Source organism: Dermacentor andersoni, chromosome 8 (assembly GCF_023375885.2).
Source record: "Dermacentor andersoni chromosome 8, qqDerAnde1_hic_scaffold, whole genome shotgun sequence".
Lineage (NCBI taxonomy): Eukaryota > Metazoa > Arthropoda > Arachnida > Ixodida > Ixodidae > Dermacentor > Dermacentor andersoni.
Genome location: NC_092821.1, coordinates 96,774,159 through 96,784,714, shown reverse-complemented (window position 1 = coordinate 96,784,714; position 10,556 = coordinate 96,774,159). Strand labels below are relative to the sequence as shown.

The following is a 10,556-nucleotide window of genomic DNA, read 5'->3' as shown; positions in this document are numbered from 1 at the left end:
ACATCGCAAAAGAGCGGGCGCTCAGGTCGACCGAAGTGAGAGACGGGAGAGCACGTAACTCGACAGAAGAAATCGGAGCCTCTCTCCTGGCGTCCGGGGGCAGCTGCTCTTATACTCTCGGCGTCGCGGGCAAGAAGGAAGGTCACGGGATGAGACAACGTGACGGCGGGCACGGACAGACTGAGAGACACGTTGAGACGAGTGTAGTGACGCATCGCCAACTCGGCGCCGATCAGACCTCCTCGCTTCACACTTGGGGAGCTCCTCTCCCCGGCTGCCGCGCTTTGACAAGCGTGGGCACACACACACACACGCACACACGAAGACACGTGGCACTGAAACACGCCTGGACGCGCTTGGCGGGGAGGCTTTGCGGGAGCTCCGAACGGGCCAAAATGTCCGCCGTTTTGAACGAAGCCCCGGCGTCCGTTGCATCCGCGCCGGCTATACCGCGCGTCGTAGGCGAAACGTAACACCCGCTAGCATGCAGGGTTAGATTTATGTGCTCGGTAAAGAACTCCAGGTGGTAAAAAACAATTCAGAGCCCTTCGCTACGGCGTCACTCACAGGGTGAGTGTTGCTTTGGGACGTTAGACCCCACGAATAAATAAACTGACTCGAGGGGAAAGAAGTTTAGCGATAATTTCAAGGAGCGCGCTCTCGTTCGAGCGCTCGAGGCGAGGAACGAGAAAGAAGAAAGTGGGCAAGGTGGAAGTCGTTCGCCTTCTACGCCGACGCCTGGCATCGCAGCGCTGAACCGCCATGTCACAGGTACGACGATAGGCGCCATACCTTTTCCTTTTACTTCGTGGCTCAAAGCGCTTCGAACAAAATGTTTTGGAGCAGTTGGGCAGGTACGGTAACGTACCTGCCCAACTGTACCGGGAGGCGTTACCCATCTGTACCGGGAGGCGTTACACCTTTGTTTCCCAGAAATATGTCCGCGTAAGTAACAATATTTGCCTCCTAGCTTCGACGCATGAAGGGACATCAGTTCGAAAGTTTATGAAAGAGTCGAAGTGCAGCTCACGTTAATTGCCGTGAGAGCTGCAATTTTCCGCAAACCCTACAGAAGGGCCTGAAATACAGGTTTGCGAGGGACGTCCAATGACGAAAACCTTTGTTGCCGCCAATGAGCAGCGGGTTTAAGTGCTTCGTAGCCTAATGAGCTGAAACGTTGCTTCGTCAGAGATATCTCTCGTCAGAGATAATAGCGAAGCGGATACGTACTCAGCGCAGACGTATGCAAGATTACCGGAACAAGTTGCGGGAGCAGCGGCGCTATGCTGGCCTCCTTGAACGGTGTTAATTGTGCCAACCATGAAAATGACATTATGACGCAGTCATTTTTGACCAGCTGGAGGTCTTGAACATGCGTACAGAGAGCAGTATAAACTACATGGTTTTTGCAGCTCGTTCACACTGGAATGCAGGAACCGTGGCTCGGAATCGAGCTTGCTACTTCATGCTTCTCTTTAATTTTACTTTCTCCTGTGTCTTTATTTTTTTTTTATTTCTCGCGTTCATTTAAAGCTGCAGGTATTTCGCATGCGATCCCCGCTTATTTCATGACAGACCAAGGTGTTAGGATTCTTCTTTCTTTCTTTCCACTTTCAAACCACCATCTCAGCTAATGAACGACTTAATGAACGAAACATTATTAAATCTAGACTGGACACGCGTGGTGTTGCCTTCCTAGCGAAATGAGTAATTGACTAATGCACTTGACAGTATGAGCGGACTGGCTTAATGCAACAAGTTACTGATTGACGAACAGGATGTTTAGCTATCTGATTGACGAAGCAGTTCTTTTTTTGTAGGACTATACGTCTAAATTTATATCCGAGTACCTGGCTGGCTCACTAATTGCCTGACTGGTGAATATCGCGAGCGGCCGAGCTAAGAGTGACCGAGTATCTCATTTGTTAGCTCATTGCCTTAGTTCCCAGTACTCTTCCGTTATACTATACAGACGGAACGACTCATGGATTTGTTGTCTATATTGCCGGCCTGTGGTCTGACTGACTTAGAAGGATCACTACGCAGTGGTAGTCACGTGGGAGCCGGACATAGCGACACTGCGACACTCGCTCAAGCTCGCTCGGTATGCCGCTACTGGTTGTGAGGGCCAATGCAGCAGCATAGCGGAGAGTCCAGCGTACTGGAGAGAGTGCCAAAGCGTCGTAATTTACTGTTCCCGCACATAGGGTGTCGTGACGTCACGACACGACATATTCCTGGAAACTAAACCGAAAACTGGCCGAGAACATATTGTCACGTGGTGGTGACGTTGAAGAACACAGTAGTAATACTGTGAAAGACAAAACTAACATTTATTGGGCGAACCTGTGCCCACAAAAACAGGCTACACTTATAGCACAACGATAGCGGCGAACACGGTTGGCGATCGTCGAAAATCTGATCAGCGGGTCAAGCGCGTCGGCTTTTATAGATCAGTCGTCGAATGTTCCAGATTAACCGATGGGACTCGCGCGTCTTCCACAAAGTTCTACACTATTCCCGTCGCGCATACATGCAATCAGATTGCACAAGTTGCGGTGAAAGACAGTGTACCGAACCATCGATATCATTCCAGAAACTTCTTTTACATGCAGGCGCGTCCTGCGCTGCGCGATAACATTTGTTAGGCGGCCAAACGTGGTCGCCCGATAAAGATAAGTACACGTGTCAATATATTGGAATAAATTATTAACGGCGCACTGAGGCATGTCATTATTTTACCTAGGGTTTAGAGGCAAAGTAGTTTCATTTACCACAATAAATTATTAGTCGAAACTATCATGTCAGTACCGTGCCTTATATGAATGCACGGTCGAGTTGGTGGCCGAGTGACAATGCCTGAAGGTTTCACACGGCTAACGGCCCTGGGTGACAGATGGCGTGATTAAATTACCGACTAAACTTTAGTGTCTGAATGATCGGGGCACAGACGAGACTACGTGCTGAATGCCCCGAACGACTGGTCCGGCTGATTGGGTCGCCGACGTAGTGTCTGATTGCACGTCATTTCAGGTGCCACCGCAAGCGCCCGGCGCCAAGCCGCCTTCAGACACTCCTGGGCCGTCAGCAGGTGGCTCCAAGACACCTGGTGACTTGGAATCCGTGCCAAGTGTGGCCACCAGGCAGCCCGCTAGCGCCTCTCAAAGTCCCTTCTTCTATGCGGGCAAGAAGAGCGTTCGCGCCAGCGTGGCCCCGTCACGAAACCGCTCCATGTCAATCATGCCGACAGCACGGGACCAGGTCGGTCGCATGTGTTCTCAATGGGACACTAGATAAGAATAATTAGCTGTATCAGAAAAGCATGCTTATACAAGAGCAAAGCTGCCACTATTACCACGAGCGAAGGCTCGGCAAGTCATAAAAGTTGAAAAAAAAAGCGAAATCCGACCGGGAACGACGCCTCCCTGAAGATCCTGTCCATGCTCGGTGTGACGTCATATATTCTGACAGCGTCTACTTGGAGTCTGTTTAAAGCTATACGGAGGTATACATTGCATATTCCACTGAAATCAATAACTCAAGCCTTGCAAGTTCCAGAACCGGAATGGGGACAAAACGGCCCAAATACGAGAACGAACGTTGAAATCTATGACGTCACACGCCCGTACTTGTGCATGAGCTTCGGTGCTAAATTTGAAAAAAAGAAATTAGTCTTGATTTCTTTCGCTACACTCGGTGGAAAACCGATAACTGAGTACGAGCTCCGCCCATATGACCGTACTGCATTTTCCTTGTGTTCATTGATGTTTCTAGGCACACATGTAGTTTTGGATTGACACTTTACTGAAAGCAGTTGTCACCACCGTGACGTCATAAGACTCTGCGAACGTAGCTGGCAGCGCCACGAAAACCAATTCTCTATGCGTTAAACATCGGGATATTCGTACTGCACTCTTAGTTTGTCCTCACTATTTGCATAATGAACAAAAAGAGACAATTCAAGGAGTACTTTACCTGTTTACTTTATTTAATTGTAATTTCTTAAAGGCGTGCTCATACCGGCGAATTGGAGTCGGTGCTGCCAACTTTGTGGCAAATTGCCACATGGGCTAAATAAATTCGCCGACGATTACGGTACTGCCTAATGCGAATTTCGAGCGCAGCTGTTTAGGTGTATTGAATTCGCGATATATTGTGGCAAAGAATGTGTCTGAACGATAGGGTCCTTTCGGCGGCGGCGCTGAGCCTCTGTTCGGGCAGCATGTTTAGCAGCTGCGTCAGACGAAGCATTTCCACCGGTTGCGTCGCTCACTGTTCAGCAAGAAAGCGTTAACACGGGAACGCGTGGTGTGCGCGGAGCGCATACTCTCTAGTGGCGCCGGCACTGTGCCGCCTCGGCACTTCGTTTCCCTAGCGTTCACTGCGTGCCTGTTCGCCGCCGTTGAGCACGTCTCGTGCGGCAATCCGCTTTCCTTTTCACCCCTTCGCCATGCTCTCCTCCTGCGCTTTCCTCATCGTGCTTCCGCTGCGCCCGCCCAATGGCTCACCTCCTCCGCTCTCCTCCTGGTGCTAGCTTCGCTCTCGCCGTCTTTCATCGCTCGCTGCGCCCCGCGTTCGCTCTTTCTTACTTCGCTGCGCTCGTTCGCTCAGTTACGAGGGACGCCGGCACTCAACGCAGGAACGGGCAAGAGCAGCGCTCTCAAAACGGCTCATTTGAGTCCTTCGACAGCTGCTCAGTCTTTCAGTTGCATAACTGCAGTGGGAAAGCTTTGAGACTAGTTGAGAAAGCATAAGTCGACTAAGCTCACTGGTAAAACGCTAGATAGAACTTATACATAATAGGGCTGCTTCTTTTGTTCCCAATTCCTACTGGCCTTCGCGTATCTCGGCTGCCTGTTTCCGCCGTCCCTCGCTGCTTAAGCTGGTTTGCCAGCCGTGGCCAAGTGGATAGGGCGTTTTTTTCTACTGCGAAAAGTATTTGGTTCTAAACCCACACCCGGACGCCGACCGGAATACGAATTGGGCACGAGCGTACCCCGGGGCAGGCAGCCGGCTTTCTTCTGAGATGCTTAACATACATGGTAAAATTTTTAATTGGATCTCAAGTTTTTTAACCAATCGCTACCAATTTGTTTCCGTAAATGATCACTTTTCCGCTTTAGCACAAGTTAAATCTGGCGTTCCTCAGGGATCCGTACTTGGCCCAATCCTATTCTTAATTTACATTAATGACATCAGTAACAACCTGACCTCAACAGTTCGATTGTTTGCAGATGACTGCGTTCTTTACAGACAAATTATCACCTCTGAAGACACTAATATTTTACAGGCCGACCTAAACAAAATTTCACTTTGGTGCGAGCAATGGCAAATGGAAATTAATGTTTCTAAAACTAAAACAATGACATTTAGCAGAGCCAGTAACGTTCACTTAAGTTCATATTTTATGAACAGCATATGCATAGAGAATGTGTCTACATTAAAATATTTGGGAGTCCATTTAACTTCTAACCTTACATGGAATGATCACATTGATGAAATAATTTCGAAAGCAAATAAAACACTTGGATTCATTAGGCGAAATTTGTATTTAGCAAATGAGTCAACTAAATTATTAGCTTACACAGCTCTAGTTCGCTCAAAGATTGAATACGCTTCCATAATATGGAATCCAAATCAGACTTACCTAATAAACAAGCTGGAATCTTTACAAAATAAAGCAGCACGCTTCATCACTAAAACATACTCTAGAACATCCAGCATCACGGCTATCAAAGAGTCCCTCCAATTACCGTCTCTAGAAACACGACGACTGTTAGCACTGCTTTCCCACTTCCACAGATTGTATCATACCCCGTCATCCTTTACAGCATCCCATATCAAACCCCCACAAAAAATTTTTCCCCGCCTCGACCATCCCTTCAAAGTGCGTCCCATGTTTGCACGTACGAATCTCCTGCGACAATCACCGCTCTTTCTAGCTATTCATCACTGGAATAAGCTGCCAAAAGAAATTGCTTCTATACGTGATCATGACTCATTTTCTAGCTATTCATCACTGGAATAAGCTGCCAAAAGAAATTGCTTCTATACGTGATCATGACTCATTTTTTAGTAATTTGAAGCGCAGTTTTACGCATGTTGGGTAAAAGCAGAATTTTATGCCTTTGACGCATTGTAAGTGTATCTACATGCTTTGTACGGAGTGTTGTTGTTGTTGTTGTTTTCATCATGTATGCAATTCTCTTTCCTTTTTTTTCTTTTTATATTTTCTTGTTGTATTCGGTGATCTTTACCACGGTGTTCTATATTTGTGTTTGAAATTTCCTGTTGTTAACCCCCCCCCCCTATGTAATGCCCATAAGGGCCTTTAGGGTATCTGAATAAAAAAAAAAAAAGATGCTCACTTGGAGAGCCTGCACTATAGCCCCTTCGTCGAATCAGTTTAAAATGACCGCACCCTATACAAGCTGTGTCGCTATGCCTATGGCTCAGACGGCTCTCTTGCCAAGGCGCACATAGTGGCAAGCTGCAGTGAAGTCGAATTCACGACCAACCCAAGCGTTCACAGCATCCCTGGGCCGCAAGAACATCGGCCGACCGAAAGCAGTATTCTCTAAAAAAAAAGTCAGCTTCGCCCGAAAGGTGGAGCATTGATTGCGCTAACAAATTAGCAGACAGCTGTACGATGTAAGGATAGTAGCTTTATCGGCCGCACAAACTTGGAAACATTCGCTTACTAACTGAATGAACAAGCATGGCGTCAGCGCGTACGAGCAAGCATGATCACATCACAGTCGATGAACGCGGACACTCGCTGTCAAAGATCTGGTGTGAGCAAGCGCGGCAGCAGCAGCGAGCGAAGTGACCTTCGTGCCGTATATCGGCTTCAACGCAAGAGCGGCTAGAACACAGCAAGCACAAAGGTATGAGCCGTGTGCAGATCACTTTCAAGATACGGCGCACGCGACCACGCGTAGCCGTGCAAAGTACGCACTTAATGACAGAATCGAAGCCACCCCCCCCCCTCTATCTCCCGCGCTGCTTCCCCGCTTTCCTCCATAAATGACGTGCGAGATTGAGCCGCGGTCGTCAGTTCCTTTTGCACCCGGTCGCGAAGTGCGCAGTTGCTGCCGGAGCACAACGCCGCCCTAGCATAAATATTCCTCGCGTATGTGCTTGCTGCATACACGAGTTGTAGCCGATGGCTGTCTGCCGTTTCTAAGTTTCACGAGCCAAGATTCACGCAGCTCCTTGTCCTGCGGCTACGTGCGTATAAGGCTGACAACGGGCTCCGTTGCGTACGTCCGGCACTGCGGCACCGAGCAGCAGCCTACCATGCTGCACGCCTCCAAAGGCAGCCACTACCTATTATAGTACTTTCAAATCTTGTCAAGTAGACACCTAAGGCGGTAAAGCCTCACCATTTAATCAGAACCGCAGCGCAGCCGGGACTTTAAGCTTTCGTTTTCAGCTCGCTTCGGCGCTTCCGAAGCAGCCGACGCGCCCGCTGTGTCCTCGTGATCCCCCATGCCACGTCACGCCGGCGGTGGCGCCAGCTTTTCCAGTGGTGGAGCTTGCCCCAAATAGCGAGCGCAGGAGACCTAATGACCTACGAGTGGGCGGGGTCGAGCGGCGCAGTGCTTTCTCGGGCGTCGCCAATGTGTGTATATGTGTGTGTGTGGGGGTGGGGGTCCACTCCCTTACACTAGTGCCCAAACAACCTTTGCAAAGCAAGCAGGCCAATTACTAATAGGAAGCGTGAACGATCGCAAAATTAGACCATAGGACAGCCGCTATAGCTGTCACATAAGTTAGGTATATAACCTTTCTAGCGCGTGAATAAATTTAACTTATAGCTCTGTCTTCGTACACTTCTGTTGTCCTACGTGGTCACTTGCGCTTTAGCGCAAGTTACTTGGGTATATCATTAAGTAATTTCTGTACCCTAGTGCTTATACCCCGTTTGCAGCACGCACAAGACGTTTCACGCACCACCACTATATATACGGCTGCGTCTCTGATACGGCCTATACCTGACTTTAAATTGAAAATTTTCTTTCAACAAGAACATCCATGTAAGAAGAACATTTCTAACACATCATGGTAAGACGAAGTGTCACAAGGTGTCGCTAACGGTGTTTCTGTATAATGCCGTCCGTGACTCTGGGAACTGCATGGTATACCGTAAAATGTAACGCGCTTGCGGACTAACTAAAACAACGTGTTGTCTAAAACTACGTGATGTTTTTATTGCAGGTGAACCCGGCAATGATGCATGCGAAGATGGTGCTGCAGAAGCTTCAGGAAGCGCACAAAGAGAAGCAACAACAGCAGCAGTTGGCGAAGTTCGAGAAGAAGCAGAAACGCAACAAAGCGCTGCAGGCCTCGGAACCGGCCTCGTTTTTGCCATCGAGGGCTGGCAGCGGCGAGGACTTAGGCCTCGTCACCCCCATGACCCCTGGAGAACGTGAGCGGTGCGGATGCTTGAAATTTACTCGAGCATTGCGATAGCTTACACACTTATGATGAGGTCACAAGGCGACAGCATCTGACTAGGCCTCGTTCACCGATAGCAATAAAGAATTGCATTGAATGGACGATAAAGCAGGTGACCCTTACCGTGTCAAGGACACACGACCGTATGTAATATCAAATGAACAGAGGAATACGAGACGTCTGTTACATATACACATGTATGCACTCTATAAAGCATTGCGATATAGCGAAAGTGCTGTAAGTGAATGCGTGTTGAGAAAAGTTGACTGAGCTGTATAATCCACATTGATGAACATTTCCATCGCTAAGGACCAGATAGGGCCTTAGCTTCTCGCTTTTGCGAGCAGTCTCGCAAGCGTTTCGCAGCAGTCTCGCAAGCAGTCTCGCAAAGCAGTCTCGCTTTTGTGAGACTAATTAGGATGCGTCTAAGCCAGCTAAAAAGGGTGCAGAGTACTACAAGATGTAGTGGGTCTTGCAGAAAGTTCACCTGGATGGAAGCTTCAGCTCAACATTTCTTGGGCTTTCCTAAAAAAAAAAAGAAAAAAAAAGAGAGCGGAGAAAGACCAGTATTCACATGCATACCCAAATGTGCCGGATGCAGATCGAAATTTTAAGGATGAATTTTAACAGCACGTAGAGCGTTGACCAAATTCTTCTTGTAGTTTGCTTTGAGTTGTTTTATATTTATGGCCTTTTGAACATATAAAGTACGCAAACTCTATACGCACAGCAGGCGACATGTCTACTTGATTAGATGTGGATGTGTTCTGCATAGTTCGAAAACTTCTTTGCGAAAAGTCTGTAGCAGTCGTTCGAGAAAAATGCTTGAGGTCATAGGTTCTCAAGTAATTAGCAGAGAATCACAAATAAAAATAATAAGAAACACTAACGTTTGTACCGATCATTGACAAGTTTTTAAGGGTCATGCTGAGCTGAATAACTGAATTTCATGTTAGCGCATAAGAGGAAACTTTAGTTCATTTCCTTTTTGTCGTACAACGAAGAAACGAGCTCTTAGAATATCAGCTCCTGCTCTGTCAGCTGCAATATTGTGTATCTCATGCAGAATTGTTTTTCAAACATTTAGTTACTTTGTGTACATTATATTCACATAGTGTTGCTTCAGAAACACTGCATAGCAGTGGTGGGTACAGTGAGGTTTATCTAAGACCGATATTACAAATCACATAATTGCAGGCTGCAAGACCATATCAGTAAGGGGTAAACACGGACATATGGCATTGCACGAACAAGCAACCAACGTGCTTAATGACTTATTGTGCAATATTTTCTAGCGGCAAATGTCTAAGCTTGAATGCGCTAGGAAGCACAGTAACCGCAAAATGAGTTGCACACGCGATATGTTCAAAGCAGTTTCAAACTCTATTTGAATGAGTAGCGAAAATTTAAAACTTCATTATGACTCTACATATACAATGTATGATTTGATAATGTCTGTTTTTATACAAAGCCGCAAGGACTGTACATGTGGATTTGTATAAGACCCTACTTCAAAGCTTACTGAGAGACCAAATGGTGCGGTCTTCTTTTAATACCTAATAAATATGAAGGCCAGTGGCTTTGGGCAGAAAAGTGAGTAAGCGCTACCGTTGGGTTACAAGGAAAGTATTTTGGGAATTGCTTTTTTGAAGTGCTCAGTTTGATCATAAAATGCTTAACTGACATTTCTAGCGGAGTGTCTCGTCTGAGACATGTATAAAGGCAACAAAGGGGAAAAAAGGTGCGTTATCATGGCAGTGCATTTTACCAGGCGTGGGTGGCTAGCAAACACACATGTTATCTGCTGAACTAACGTAGTTGGTTACTAAACAATAACCGCGTACATCTTTTCATTTCCAGTCGGTTGTCCTACGTACCACTTCTTCCCGAGTAAGTACAAATTGTCAAATGCTCGGTGAACTAGGATGATCATTAAAAAAGTAAAATGCCGAAGAAAACAACCACGAGACGATCGCTAACAGCAATAATGGTTTCATTGCTTGGATATCACTACTTATTTGTATGCCTTGTTGCTATGACTATATATATATATATATATATATATATATATATATATATATATATATATATATATA

The 10,556-nt window shown here is 46.9% G+C and overlaps 2 protein-coding genes across 2 annotated transcripts; both read left to right on the top strand.

Moving 5' to 3' along the window:
* The first annotated feature begins 470 nt into the window (after positions 1-470).
* On the top strand, positions 471-9,487 carry LOC140219846 (uncharacterized). Its single transcript, XM_072289821.1, has 3 exons — positions 471-771; positions 3,034-3,261; positions 8,221-9,487. Exons 1-3 carry the CDS (start codon positions 763-765, stop codon positions 8,473-8,475), a joined length of 492 nt encoding a protein of 163 aa, XP_072145922.1. The 5' UTR covers positions 471-762; the 3' UTR covers positions 8,476-9,487.
* LOC126528890 (uncharacterized) lies at positions 5,060-6,028 on the top strand. The gene has a single exon (XM_050176481.3). The coding sequence runs from the start codon at positions 5,333-5,335 to the stop codon at positions 6,026-6,028; it is 696 nt and encodes a 231-aa protein (XP_050032438.1). The 5' UTR covers positions 5,060-5,332.
* Positions 9,488-10,556: the final 1,069 nt, after the last annotated feature.

Excerpts from the sequence above, each read along its gene's own strand:
- LOC126528890 (XM_050176481.3), top strand. The coding sequence starts at position 5,333 with ATGGAAATTAATGTTTCTAAAACTAAAACAATGACATTTAGCAGAGCC.
- LOC140219846 (XM_072289821.1), top strand. Across the intron at positions 3,262-8,220 it reads TGCCGACAGCACGGGACCAG|GTGAACCCGGCAATGATGCA; the intron begins GTCGGTCGCATG and ends TTTTTATTGCAG.